This window comes from Oncorhynchus mykiss, chromosome 1 (genome assembly GCF_013265735.2).
Source record: "Oncorhynchus mykiss isolate Arlee chromosome 1, USDA_OmykA_1.1, whole genome shotgun sequence".
In the NCBI taxonomy this organism is placed as follows: domain Eukaryota; kingdom Metazoa; phylum Chordata; class Actinopteri; order Salmoniformes; family Salmonidae; genus Oncorhynchus; species Oncorhynchus mykiss.
This window is the reverse complement of record NC_048565.1, coordinates 41,148,453-41,163,506: the sequence shown is the minus strand read 5'-3', so window position 1 is coordinate 41,163,506 and position 15,054 is coordinate 41,148,453. Positions and strand designations below refer to the sequence as shown.

General features: G+C 44.2%; 1 protein-coding gene across 2 annotated transcripts in view; it reads left to right on the top strand.

Annotated features, from left to right (window-relative positions):
• The first annotated feature begins 2,677 nt into the window (after window positions 1-2,677).
• LOC110522809 (synembryn-B) overlaps window positions 2,678-15,054 on the top strand; it is a 28,135-nt gene continuing 15,758 nt past the window's right edge. Inside the window, exons 1-6 of one of the 2 annotated variants that reach the window (XM_021601279.2) lie at window positions 2,678-2,940; window positions 3,686-3,733; window positions 3,850-4,470; window positions 9,260-9,354; window positions 10,019-10,169; window positions 10,989-11,084. In XM_021601279.2, the coding sequence (XP_021456954.1) occupies window positions 2,857-2,940; window positions 3,686-3,733; window positions 3,850-4,470; window positions 9,260-9,354; window positions 10,019-10,169; window positions 10,989-11,084 (1,095 nt within the window). In that variant the 5' untranslated portion in view covers window positions 2,678-2,856. Of the gene's footprint in view, window positions 2,941-3,685; window positions 3,734-3,849; window positions 4,471-9,259; window positions 9,355-10,018; window positions 10,170-10,985; window positions 11,085-15,054 lie in introns of both variants that reach the window. The other variant, XM_021601274.2, reaches the window with a different exon arrangement.

The window sequence follows — 15,054 nt, the reverse complement described above, 5'->3', positions numbered from 1 at the left end:
AATCGAGAATCTGTGGAAAGAACTGAAAACTGCTGTTCACAAATGCTCTCCATCCAACCTCACTGAGCTCGAGCTGTTTTGCAAGGAGGAATGGGAAAAAATGTCAGTCTCTCGATGTGCAAAACTGATAGAGACATACCCCAAGCGACTTACAGCTGTAATCGCAGCAAAAGGTGGCGCTACAAAGTATTAACTTAAGGGGGCTGAATAATTTTGCACGCCCAATTTTTCAGTTTTTGATTTGTTAAAAAAGTTTGAAATATCCAATAAATGTCGTTCCACTTCATGATTGTGTCCCACTTGTTGTTGATTCTTCACAAAAAAATTCAGTTTTATATCTTTATGTTTGAAGCCTGAAATGTGGCAAAAGGTCGCAAAGTTCAAGGGGGCCGAATACTTTCGCAAGGCACTGTAACTACATTACTTTAGTTGACTGCTTTGCGCAAAACATGTATGTAATATAACCTATTCTGGGAGCTTAGTGTGTGTGTGTGTGTGTGTATGAACTATGGAGTATTTTTGGACCATTGGCTTCCCTGGAAACAAGTACTGCCAGGAGGCATGATGAGAACGCTGATCCATTGCCAGTGAATGGAATGATTAACTAATAATATTTCTAATAATATTTTAACTGAGAATAGGTCTCTGATCACACTGATGAACGGTAGATGACAGTGTCAGCTAGAGATGTCTCCAACAAGCTTTCTCTGTCCTTAACCTTGTTCTGAACACCTCAAAAGCAAAGGTCATGTGGTTTGGTAAGAAGAATGCCCCTCTCCCCACCAGTGTGATTAATACCGCTGAGGGTTTAGAGCTTGAGGTAGTCACCTCATACAAGTACTTGGGAGTATGGCTAGACGATACACTGTCCTTCTCTCAGCACATATCAAAGCTGCAGGCTAAGGTTAAATCTAGACTTGGCTTCCTCTAAGGTAATTGCTCCTCTTTCACCCCAGCTGCCAAACTAATCCTGATTCAGATGACCATCCTACCCATGCTAGATTACAGAGACGTAATTTATAGTTTGGCAGGTAAGGGTGCTCTCGAGCGGCTAGATGTTCTTTAGATGTGCTAGATGTGTCTCCTGACCCCTCCTGTCTCAGCCTCCAGTATTTATACTGCAGTAGTTTGTGTCGGGGGGCTAGGGTCAGTTTGTTATATCTGGAGTACTTCTCCTGTCCTATCCGGTTTCCTGTGTGAATTTAAGTATGCTCTCTCTCTCATTCTCTCTTTCTTTCTCTCTCTCGGAGGACCTGAGCCCTAGGACCATGCCTCAGGACTACCTGACATGATGACTCCTTGCTGTCCCCAGTCCACCTGGCCGTGCTGCTGCTCCAGTTTCAACTGCTCTGCCTGTGATTATTATTATTTGACCATGCTGGTCAATTATGAACATTTGAACATCTTGGCCATGTTCTGTTATAATCTTCACCCGGCACAGCCAGAAGAGGACTGGCCACCCCACATAGCCTGGTTCTCTCTAGGTTTCTTCCTAGGTTTTGGCCTTTCTAGGGAGTTTTTCCTAGCCACCGTGCTTCTACACCTGCATTGCTTGCTGTTTGGGGTTTTAGGCTGGGTTTCTGTACAGCACTTTGAGATATCAGCTGATGTACGAAGGGCTATATAAATAAATGTAATTTGATTTGATACCATTCGGCCATCAGATTTGCCACCAATGCTCCTTGTAGGACACTTCACTGCACTCTATACTCCTCTGTAAACTGGTCATCTCTGTATACCTATCGCAGGACCCACTGGTTGATGGTTATTTATAAAACTCTCTTAGGCCTCACTCCCCCTGAGATACCTACTGCAGCCCTCATCCTCCACATACAACAGCCGTTCTGCCAGTCACCTTCTGTTAAAGGTCCCAAAAGCACACACATCCTTGGTTCACTCCTCTTTTCAGTTCGCTGCAGCTAGTGACCAGAACGAGTTGCAAAAATCTCTTCATTCAAAGACTCAATCATGGACAGTCTTACTGACAGTTATGGCTGCTTCGTGTGATGTATTGTTGTTTCTACCTTCTTGCCTTTGTGCTGTTGTCTGTGCCCAATAATGTTTGTACAATGTTTTGTGCTGCTACCATGTTGTGTTGCTGCCATGTTGTTGTCATGTGGTGTTTCTACCATGCTATGTTGTTGTGTTGCTGCCATGCTATGTTGTTGTCTTAGGTCTCTCTTTATGTAGTGTTGTGGTGTCTCCTTGTGATGTGTGTTTTGTCCTATAATTTTATTTGTAATACCCGTCCCCACAGGAGGCCTTTTGGCAGGCGTCATTGTAAATAAGAATTTGTTCTTAACTGACTTACCTAGTTAAATAAAATAAAATATGAAGCGCAGGAGCTTCCTGCTGGCATTTGTAGTCTTGCTGAGGTTTTCTCTGTTGCAAATTAGCATTTTGTATTTTTAAGAGTAAATTGAGGCGTATATATATATATTGGTAAACCTTACCTTGTCTGAGAGAGAATTAAACGGTTAGCAAAACGTAAGCCTACACTAAACACATAATGAATTTTACAAATACTTCAAATAAAGTATGTGGGAAAACAAATTATGTTGGAAAGACGATTGGACCCAATTCTGTTTGAATGCTAGGTTGTATAGGTATTATAACGAGTCCACTGTGGGGGACTATAGGCGGATCACCGACCTTGCACGCTGTGCTCGCACGGTTTCGATGAGATCGTGACGTTAACCGGTGAAAGTTGAAACAAGGAAGAAGGGTGTGTGTAGCCTTCTGTATGTAACTGAATGCCAGACGAATACAAAAAAAACCAAATAGGGTGCTGCAAATTATTCAGAAACGTACTCTATAACGTTACAATTCTTGAATTGTCATCGAAATATTTTAAGAATGGATTTAAACAGTGTCCTGTCAAAGCTCGAGACTAACAATGAAGAGGAAATTAAAAGGCTTTTGCACCAGTACAACGTAGAGGTGGGTGTAATTCTCCTCGATTTGACGTCAACCAAAACAAAGTTATTAGCTAGCTCGCCAGCCATCTAAAAACGTTTACATAATCATAGCTGCTAAAATTAATACTAAAACTATGTCTATCTAGAACTTGCATTTCCCCTTTCATTTTGAAAGGAATCAACGAGTTTAAAACATATTGCTGTGTTGTAGGAAGCATATTTTCATCCTGGCTAGCTGGGTTGCTAGCTAGCTAACGTTAGCTAGTGTTGTGGCCAAACATTGTATGGTATAACTTTCTAATCATGTACTGTAGCTAGCTAAGCATACAATGACAGCATGCGTATATAATGAACCATTCTAGCTAGCTCCCATTTGGTGATAGCTATTGCTGCACTTCCTGCTGTAACTTGAGCTAGCTAGCTAGGTAAGTTTGCTAGCTAACGTCGTTAGCCGCTGTCACTGATAACCTAGAGCCTAATGGCGATATACTTTGCATCACACTCGTATATCCTATCTAATGTAGTCATGCGTATAATCTGTCTGCGCAAGCTATTTACTGTATCATAGAAACAAATTACTTCTAGATAACATTTCTGAGAATCATGCACAGATGAAGGTGACAAAGCACCATTTAGCATATGCATTTGACTTTTCTCTCATTAGTACTTAACCTTGCTGACGTTACTCACATGGTACACAGCGAGGGAGAACTGCCGGGAACACTGAGTTTGTTTCAGCAAGACTAATGTATACTGTCTTTTTTCAGAATAGTCGCACATTTACCTTTGACCCAAAAGAGGAGGACCTACGAAGTGTAAGTAAACAGTAAATACTCTGCCTTGTCTGGTGCTTCACTTTTACTTATAGCCTAGATAATGCTTCTGCCCCCTGTGTGTTTTTTTGATGAACCAACCTTCTCTCACTGTGCAGAGGCTGTGTCAGGGTCTGCTGACTGTGCTGGGGAGGCAGGTTGGGTCCTGCTGCCAGAGCACCTGCCTGGAGACCCTTCGCATCCTGTCCCGGGACAAGCGGGTCCTGGGCCCTGTGGGCACCCGGGAGGGCATGCTGGTCCTGGCCGGGCTGGCTCGGCTGCAGGCGGGAGAAGAGGGAGGTGACAGTCTGCAAGAGGATGCCCAGACAGAGGAGGAAGAGAGGGTGGTGGTGGAGGCCCTTAAGTGCCTGTGTAACGTGGTGTTTAATAGCGTGGCGGCACAGCAGGTGGGTGCCGACGTGCAGCTGGCACGTGGTCTGTGTGCCCGCCTGCACGCCGCCCGTGCCGGGTGTCACGAGGTGGGCCTGTTCTCCCTGCGCCTGCTCTTCCTGCTCTCGGCTCTGCGGCCAGACGTCCGGGGGGGGCTCCAGAGGGAGCTGCATGCCGTGGGGCTCCTCACAGAGGTGCTGGAGCGTACCCTGGACCTACGCTGGGTGGGCCCCTACGAGGTGGCTCATCCAGGCCTCCAGGCCTTGCCTATTCCTGCTGAAGACAACGAGAGGGCCATGGAGGCCCTGAAAGCCTTGTTCAACCTTACGCTGTCTGACACTAGCGATGAGGTGAGTTACACTGTTACACCCTCTGTCTGTTACAGAATGTTTTTCTCCTTTTGGAGTTTTTTTCATTTTTAAAGAGGATATGTACGCTGTACTTGTAACATGGCAGTCACATGGTCCTGTATGGCTCAGTTGAAGGTATGCACACGACTGTAAGTCACTTTGGATAAATGCATCTGCTAAATGGCATTTATTATTATTGTTATTATTCAGAGCTCAACACAGCATCACACAGCATTTAGAGTTACTGCATAAACATCAATTCTTTACATCTCACTGGCTGTGGATGGACACATCTCCTTGCATATTTTGAATTCAGCATTGAAGTCACCAAACTTTGCATGCTTTGGTTGAAGGATATTATTTACAGATAGTTTAACAGCAAGACACTTGCCTTTATTCAGTGACATCCCTTAAATAGAAAGCCCTAACTAAGCCAGTGCAGCAATAAGAGGTTTATCAGCTATCTGACCTCGCTTAAGCTCCTTTGGCACCTTTACAGCTTTCTTGATTAGCCAGGGGGAGTTAGTGAAATAATCGTATGGCTTATTAATCGAATAGAAATCTTGTAACGCCTAGGTTGTTACGAGTGTACTGATATAAGTAGGAACACGTGACATCCCGGCAACATTGAGAAAAAATGTGTACCTGTTGTTCACACACGTATCTGCCCTCTCATTGGCTAGAATGGCCCCACCTGATCTTGCCTCCTGACTAACTTCCATTTCTTTTCATTGTCAAAGCGGCCACTTGAGTATACGGTCAATATAATGGATAATCTGTGGCGTTGATCAGAAAAGCCCTTTGTTCATCTCATGAGTCAATCCCACATGGTCATTTGCATGGAATGGAAAGCCTGTGCTCAGTGACTCAAAGCTCTTAGGTCTGACTTCCACGTCCGGAAATCCCTAATTCCTCTCATCTTTCCTCAATCTCTCCATAGTTACAGTCCCTCCCTTTCTCCTTTCTCTCGCTCTCTCTGTTCATGTTTTTTAATTAAAAAAACAACAACATTTTACCCCTGTATTGGCATAATAAATGTTACCTAAATGATACAGGTTATGAGCTATGACCAATATCTTCCTATGTTTTCTTTTTTACATGACCTCCTCCCCTTTCCGGTTCATCCATAGCTAATTGTATCCTTCTTACCTGCTTAGACCCTCCCCTCCTTTTGTTTGAAGCAATGAAATGCTTCCATAAGGATCAGTCTGTTGTATGTGGCCAATGTAAGACATTTAAGCGTGTTAACCCTGGCAAAGGCTGCCGGCCCAGACGGCAACCCTAGCCGCGTCCTCAGAGCATGCGCAGACCAGCTGGCTGGTGTGTTTATGGACATATTCGATCTCTCCCTATCCCAGTCTGCTGTCTCCACTTGCTTCAAGATGTCCACCATTGTTCCTCCACCCAAGAAAGCAAAGGTAACTGAACTAAATGACTATCGCCCCAAGGCACTCACTTCTGTCATCATGATGTGCTTTGAGAGGCTAGTCAAGGATCATATCACCTATCTACCTAACCTGACACCCTAGACCCACTTCAATTTGCCTACCGCCCCAATAGATCCACAGACAATGCAATTGCCATTGCACTGCACACTGCCTTATCCCATCTGGACAAGAGGAATACCTATATCAGAATGCTGTTCATTGACTATAGCTCACCCTTCAACACCATAGTACCCTCCAAGCTCATCATTAAGCTCGGGGCCCTGGGTATGAACCCCGCCTTGTGTAACTGGGTCATGGACTGCCTGACGGGCCTCTCCCAGGTGGCGAAGGTAGGAAACAACACCTTCACTTTGCTGATCCTCAACACAGGGGCCCCACAAGTGTGCGTGCTCAGCCCCATCCTGTACTCCCTGTTCACCCATGACTGTGTGGCCAGGCACGCCTCCAACTCAATCATCAAGTTTGCAGACGACACAACAGTAGTAGGCCTGATTACCAACAATGACGAGACAGTCTACAGGTAGGAGGTGAGGGAGCTGGCAAAGTGGGGCCATATAACCTCTCTCTCAACGTCAACAAAACTAATGAGCTGATGGTGGAGTTCAGGAAACAGCAGAGGGAGCACTCCCCTATCCACATCGACATGACCGCAGTGGAGAAGGTGGAAAGCTTCAAGTTCCTCGGCATACACATCACTGACAATCTGAAATTGTCCACCCACACAGACAATGTGGTGAAGAAGGCGCAACAGCGCCTCTTTAACCTCAGGAGGCTGAGTAAATTTGGCTTGGCCACTAAGACCCTCAGAAACTTTTACAGAAGCACAATTGAGAGTATCTTGTTGGGCTGTTTCACCACCTGGTACGGTAACTGCACTACCCGCAACTGCAGGGCTCTCCAGAGGGTGGTACGGTCTACCGAACGCATAACTGGGGGCACACTGCCTGCACTCCAGGACACCTACAGCACCCAACGTCACAGGAATGCCAAAAAGATCATCAAGGACATCAACCACCCGATCCACAGCCTGTTCACCCTGCTATCATTCAGAAGGCGAGGTCAGTACAGGTGCATCAAAGCTGGGGCCGAGAGACTGAAAAACAGCCTTTATGTCAAGGCCATCAAACTGTTAAATAGCCATCACTAGCTGGGTACCACCCGGCTGCTCAACCTTTAGAGACTACTGCCCTATATACACTGTTCAAAAAAATAAAGGGAACACTAAAATAACACATCCTAGATCTGAATGAATTAAATATTCTTATTAAATACTTTTTTCTTTACATAGTTGAATGTTGAACAAAATCACGCAAAAATTATCAATGGAAATCAAATTTATCAACCCATGGAGGTCTGGATTTGGAGTCACATTCAAAATTAAAGTGGAAAACCACACTACAGGCTGATCCAACTTTGATGGAATGTCCTTAAAACAAGTCAAAATGAGGCTCAGTAGTGTGTGTGGCCTCCACGTGCCTGTATGACCTCCCTACAACACCTGGGCATGCTCCTGATGAGGTGGCGGATGGTCTCCTGAGGGATCTCCTCCCAGACTAGGACTAAAGCATCCGCCAACTCCTGGACAGTCTGTGGTGCAACGGGGCGTTGGTGGATAGAGCGAGACATGATGTCCCAGATGTGCTCAATTGGATTCAGGTCTGGGGAACGGGCGGCCAGTCCATAGCATCAATGCCTTCCTCTTGCAGGAACTGCTGACACACTCCAGCCACATGAGGTCTAGCATTGTCTTGCATTAGGAGGAACCCAGGGCCAACCACACCAGCATATGGTCTCACAAGGGGTCTGAGGATCTCATCTCGGTACCTAATGGCAGTCAGGCTACCTCTGGCGAGCACATGGAGGGCTGTGCGGCACCCCAAAGAAATGCCACCCCACACCATGACTGACCCACCGCCAAACCGGTCATGTTGGAGGATGTTGCAGGCAGCAGAACGTTCTCCACGGCGTCTCCAGACTCTGTCACGTCTGTCACGTGCTCAGTGTGAACCTGCTTTCATCTGTGAAGAGCACAGGGCGCCAGTGGCGAATTTGTCAATCTTGGTGTTCTCTGGCAAATGCCAAATGTCCTGCACGGTGTTGGGCTGTAAGCACAACCCCCACCTGTGGACGTCGGTCCCTCATACCACCCTCGTGGAGTCTATTTCTGACCGTTTGAGCAGACACATGCACATTTGTGGCCTGCTGGAGGTCATTTTGCAGGGCTCTGGCAGTGCTCCTCCTGCCCCTCCTTGCACAAAGGCGGAGGTAGCGGTCCTGCTGCTGGGTTGTTGCCCTCTTACGGCCTCCTCCACGTCTCCTGATGTACTGGCCTGTCTCCTGGTAGCACCTCCATGCTCTGGACACTACGCTGACGGACACAGCAAACATTCTTGCCACAGCTCGCATTGATGTGCCATCCTGGATGAGCTGCACTACCTGAGCCACCTGTGTGGGTTGTAGACTCCGTCTCGTGCTACCACTAGAGTGAAAGCACCGCCAGCATTCAAAAGTGATCAAAACATCAGCCAGGAAGTATAGGAACTGAGAAGTGGTCTGTGGTCACCACCTGCAGAACCACTCCTTTATTGGGGGTGTCTTGCTAATTGCCTATAATTTCCACCTGTTGTCTATTCCATTTGCACAGCAGCATGTGAAATTTATTGTCAATCAGTGTTGCTTCCTAAGTGGACAGTTTGATTTCACAGAAGTGTGATTGACTTGGAGTTACATTGTGTTGTTTAAGTGTTCCCTTTATTTTTTTGAGCAGTGTACATAGACAATTAATCACTGGCCACTTTAATAATGTTTACAAACTGCTTTACTCACACCCCCCCTAACCTGCTACTCTCTGTTTATCATATATGCATAGTCACTTTAACTATACATTCATGTACATATTACCTCAATCAGCCTGACTAACCGGTGTCTGTATGTAGCCTCGCAACTTTTATAGCCTCGCTACTGTATTTACTTACCTATTGTTCACCTAATACCTTTTTTTGCACTATTGGTTTGAGTCTAAGTATGCATCTGTAAGTATGCATTTCACTGTAAGGTGAAATGTTGTATTCTGCGCACGTGACAAATAAACTTTGATTTGATACTGTATTCTATTCTACTGTATTTAGTCAATGCCACTCCGACATTGCTCATCCTAATATTTATATATTTCTTAATTCCATTCTTCTACTTTTAGATTTGTGTATTTTTGTGAATTGTTAGATACTACTGCACTGTTGGAGCTAGGAACACAAGCATTTTTCTTCGCCCGCAATAACATCTGCTAAATATGTGTATGTGACCAATAAAATTTGATTTGATTTCCATCCTTCATTTGATAGGGTGGTGACCACCAGCTCCGCCTTGTCACCGCCATCATGCGCCATCTATTGATGCTTAAGACTCAGACAGAGGACAAAACAGAGGAAGCACACAGGTTGGCAACCCTTCTCCTCACTGCTCTCCACACAACAGGGCAAAACTGCATTCTGAAAGTACACATTCATCGTTTGGTTTGTGCTAATTAATCACCATCCAATAATCACTCTCTAGTCAACAGTGACAGCATCCAGCTCATGTGAAAGTTACAACTTTAAGCCAAGACTGTTTTTAGAAGTCATACGGCAGTATGTCTTTTCTGGACATCTCATTGATGTGAATTAACTACAAAGCTTTCTTTTGAAGGACATGCGAGAATGTAAAGAATGTGTCATGTAAAAGTGATTGATAATGCTCCCTGTGGTCCTATGGATTATGTTGTTGTGTCCCTCTGGTCACGGGGTTAGCCCATTGTCCAAAATCCAAAGTTGACCTTAGGTCCTTGTCTGTTTAGACTGATGGAATGCCTTGTGGTCTTGACGCAAACACAACAATAAGAGGGATAACTACCCAACGTATCGTCATGCTAGACGAAAGTGCTTTTAACAAACAAGTAGTCTTTAAAAAGTCTCATGATTGGTAGAAAACAATGACATGCATGTAGCCTATTCTTAAGAACGAAACCATATTTATTATTTGTTAATCCTTCCTACATGCTATAACCAATGACTTAACCACTGTCCTTTCTCCTTTTTCCTCATGTCTTCCTTCTTCTCCTCCAGCCATGCCATCAACCTGCTGAGTAACCTGCCAGTGTCATGTCTGGATGTGCTGATTGACTTGCCGGTCCAGGGGGGCCAGGAGGAGTACAGCGGGAAGAACATGGACGCTGTGCAGGTGCTACTGGACTTTATGGAGAAGAGGATAGACAAGGTAAGAACTAGTGGACCAGAGACATTGGGCGAATCCTTCCACTTAAGTCAAATGTTTACTTACAATCACTTACATTTTCACTGAGGCGACAGGTAGCCTAGCGGTTAAGAGCATTGGGCCAGTAACCGAAAGGTTGCTGGTTCAAATTCCCGAGCTGACTTGGTAAAAATCTGTCTGTGCCCTTGTGCAAATCACTTAACCCTAATTGCTCCTGTAAGCCGCTCTGGAAAAGAGCGTCTGTTAAATAACTTAAATGTCTCTCGCTGATATCAATGCACGTGTAAGTGAAAATTTGACTTCAGTGGAAGTTAGGATTCACCCCATTGTGTGTGTTTGAGATATTGGACTGCACAGAATCACTTATCTACAAACCAAGACTTGCCGATTCTGCATCTTTCTTCAAACTGATTGCTTGATCTCCGTGGCTGCTATTACAAACCATGCCAACACTTTTGCATTTCCTCTTGACCAACAAGTTAAATAAAACAATGTTTCAAGCCAAAGTAGAATTAACCTCAATGATGCAGTCCACCAGTGACTTCTCACCCACCATTTAAGGAACTGACTATCTAACTGTTAGAGGCCATTCAGAAATTCAAATGGCTGTTTATGTAGTAACGTCAGTCTCTACTGAACAAGCCAATGAAATGATGCGTAAATCCTGGCCATCCTATTAGAAGCTGTCCACACAACATAGAAATTGAATTACTAATACATTCCTGAATAGTTATTTTGCTAATGGTCCACAAACCAACTGCTACAGTGCCTCTGTGGGTATGCCTGTCGTCACTCGCCTCATGTGTGTCTCATTCCAAGCAGGGTGCCAACTACAAAGAGGGGCTGACCCCAGTGCTCAGCCTGCTGACCGAGGGTTCCAGGTACCACAGGGAGATCCGCAGATACATCAAGACACAGGTAGTGTGCTGGAGCTAGAGGGGGCTTGAGCTTGAACATACACTTTAAGGGCATGTTCTAATCTATCCTATTCTAATACATAAAAAGTGATGCAAAATTAAGATCTTCAAAATTAGTGAAACTACTTAATCAGTGTGAAATACATATATACAGAACAAACATCTAAATGCAACATGTAAAGTGTTGGTTCCATGTTTCATGAGCTGAAATAAAAGATCCCAGAAATGTTCCATACACACAAAAAGCATATTTCTCTCAGATTTTTTGCACAAATTTGTTTATATGCCTGTTAGTGAGCGCCTCTCCTTTGCCAAGATAATCCATCCACCTGACAGGTGTAGCATATCAAGAAGCTATCAAGAAACAGCATGATCATTACACAGGTGCACCTTGTGCTGAGGGCAATAAAAGGACACTCTAAAATGTGCACTTTAGTCACACAACTCAATGCCATAGATGTCTAAAGTTGAGGGAGTGTGCAATTGGCATGGTGACTGAAGGAATGTCCAACAGAGCTGTTGCCAGAGAATGTAATGTCATTTCTCCATAAGCCGCCTCCAACGTTGTTTTATAGCAGTGGTTCCCAAACTTTTTATAGTCCCGTACCCCTTCAAACATACAACCTCCATCGCACTCTCAAATGTTTTTTTATTGCCATCATTGTAAGTCTGCCACACACACACGATACCTTTATTAAACATAAGAATGAGTGTGAATTTTTGTCACAACACGGCTCGTGGGAAGTGACAAGGAGCTCTTAAAGGACCAGGGCACAAATAATAATAATCAATAATTTTGCTCTTTATTTAGCCATCTTATATATAAAACCTCATTTGTTCATCAGAAATTGTGAATAACTCACTACAGGTTAAATAGAAGGGTGTACTTGAAAGGGTGCACATAACTCTGCAATGTTGTACTGGAGAGAGTCTCAGCCTTAAATCATTTTCCACACACAGTCTGTGCCTGTATTTAGTTTTCATGCTAGTGAGGGCTGAGAATCCACTCTCACATAGGTACAGTTGAAGTCGGAGGTTTACATACACTTAGGTTGGAGTCATTAAAACAAGTTTTTCTACCACTCCACATATTTCTTGTTAACAAACTATAGTTTTGGCAAGTCGGTAAGAACATCTACTTTGTGCATGACACAAGTAATTTTTCCAACAATTGTTTACAGACAGATTATTTCACTTATAATTCACTGTATCACAATTCCAGTGGGTCAGAAGTTTACATACACTAAGTTGACTGCCTTTAAACAGCTTGGAACATTTCAGAAAATGTCATGGCTTTAAAAGCTTCTGATAGGCTAATTGACATCATTTGAGTCAATTGGAGGTGTACCTGTGGATGTATTTCTAGACCTACCTTCAAACTCAGTGCCTCTTTGCTTGACATCATGGGAAAATCAAAAGAAATCAGCCAAGACCTCAGAAAATAAATTGTAGACCTCCACAAGTCAGGTTCATCCTTGGTAGCAATTTCCTAACGCCTGAAGGTACCACGTTCATCTGTACAAACAATAGAACGCAAGTATAAACACCATAGGACCACGCAGCCGTCATACCGCTCAGGAAGGAGACACGCTCTGTCTCCTAGAGATGAACGTACGTTGGTGCAAAAAGTGCAAATCAATCCCAGAACAACAGCAAAGGACCTTGTGAAGATACTGGAGGGAACGGGTACAAAAGTATCTATATCCACAGTAAAGCCACTGTTCCAAAACCACCATAAAAAAGCCAGAGTACGGTTTGCAACTGCACATGGGGACAAAGATTGTACTTTTTGGAGAAATGTCCTCTGGTCTGATGAAACAAAAATAGAACTGTTTGGCCATAATGACCATCGTTATGTTTTGAGGAAAAAGGGGGAGACTTGCAAGCCGCAGAACACCATCCCAACCTTGAAGCACAGGGGTGGCAGCATCATGTTGTGGGGGAGCTTTGCTGCAAGAGGAACTGGTACACTTCACAAAATAGAAAATGATGTGGATATATTGAAGCAACATCTCAAGACATCAGTCAGGAAGTTAAAGCTGGAGCAAGGAGACCTACAAACCTGACTCAGTTACATCAGCTCTGTCAGGAGGAATGGGACAAAATTCACCCAACTTATTGTGGAAGGCTACCCAAAACATTTGGCCCAAGTTAAACAATTTAAAGGCAATGCTACCAAATACTAATTGAGTGTGTGTAAACTTCTGACCCACTGGGAATGTGATGAAAGAAATAAAAGCTGAAATAAATAATTCTCTACTATTATTCTGACATTTCACATTCTTAAAATAAAGTGGTGATCCTAACTGACCTAAGACAGGGTATTTTTAGGATTAAATGTCAGGAATTGTGAAAAACTGAGCTTAAATGCATTTGGCTAAGGTGTATGACTTCAACTGTACCAGGAGCTGTGCCAGGCCCGCCACGTCTGTTGACTCATCCAGCTGTAACGCATAGAATTCACTGGCTTGTATGCAAAGCAGTAATTGTTTTAAAACATCTCCTGCCATGTCACTGATGTGCTGTGAAACAGTGTTGTTTGATGAAGTCATTGTCTGTATAGTTTTTTTTGTGCCTTTTCCCCCAGCATTGTCCCAGCCATATTCGCGGCAGCACAATAGTATGGGGCTTGCCTGTCATAGCCACTCAGTAGCTAACCAAAAAGATGCTTCTAGCCCCTTCTTATTAATGGTATGTGTTGCTTTTATACATGTCTTACTACTCGATAGTCGTCTTAATTCTCGCTCAAACTCGTGGCTCATTTTTCAAATTGACATGTTTTGCTTCTAAATGTCTGTGCAAGAGTGAAGGTGTCATTGAGTTGTGAGATAGTACTTTTGCACATATAACGCACTGTGGCTGAGGCAAGGCACTACTCCCAATATAAGTGAACCCCAAATCAATGTAGTTCTCATCATATTTGCGCCTCTTCGATGGTCCAACGTCTCTGTCTGTTTGGTGCTTTCCCGGGTAAGGGGGCAGTAGCTCTTCAGCTGTATCAGATTCACAACTGTCAGTGTCCATGCTAGCTGGGCTAGCAACAAATGTAGAATTACTGATGCTAGCATTGGATGTGCTCGTGGAAGCAAAACAACTTGTGTCGTCGACAGGTGTAGTACTGCTGGTAGTAGCAGTACTACCAGTAGAGTTGGTATGTGTCTCTATGGACGCGGGCCTTACTTTTTTTGAACCATTTATCTATTTTCGAGCAAACGGAATGAGCAGCAGCTCCGTTTGGCTACATACTTACAGTTAGGGGATTTCCTGCGAGAGAGTAACGGTTACTGTGATTGGATGTTAATTATTTGACTAGGCTACCTGTATTTGACATTGTTATTTCGCTGAACACTATATGGTTTAATTTTATTTTTGGCAGTGAAACGTGGCTGCTTGAGAAAAAAAAAACATCACCCAAATGTATAGCCCCGTTGGAAAATCTAAATGGACTATTTGAAAATGTGAATCACATTTTTATTTGGCATACCCCCGACGGCATTGCGCATACCCCAGTTTGGGAATAGCGGTTTTCTAGAATTTGGCAGTACGTCCAACCTCACATCCGCAGACCACATATAACCAAGCCAGGCCAGGACCTCCACATCCGGCTTCTTCACCTGCGGGATCGTCTGAGACCAGCCACCCGGACAGCTGATTAAAAAGTGGGTTTGCACAAACTTTCAGAAACTGTCTCATCTGTCTGCTCGTCGTCCTCACCAGGGTCTTGACCTGACTGTAGTTTGGCATCGTAACTGACTTCAGTGGGCAAATGCTCACCTTCAATGGCCACTGGCATGCTGGTGAAGTGTGCTTTTCTTGGATGAATCCCGTTTTCAACTGTACCGGGCAGATGGTAGACAGTGTGTTTGGTGTCATGTGGGCGAGCTGTTTGCTGATATCAATATTGTGAACAGAGAGCGCCCCATGGTGGAGGTGGGGTTATGGTATGGGCAGGCATAAGCTATGGACAACGA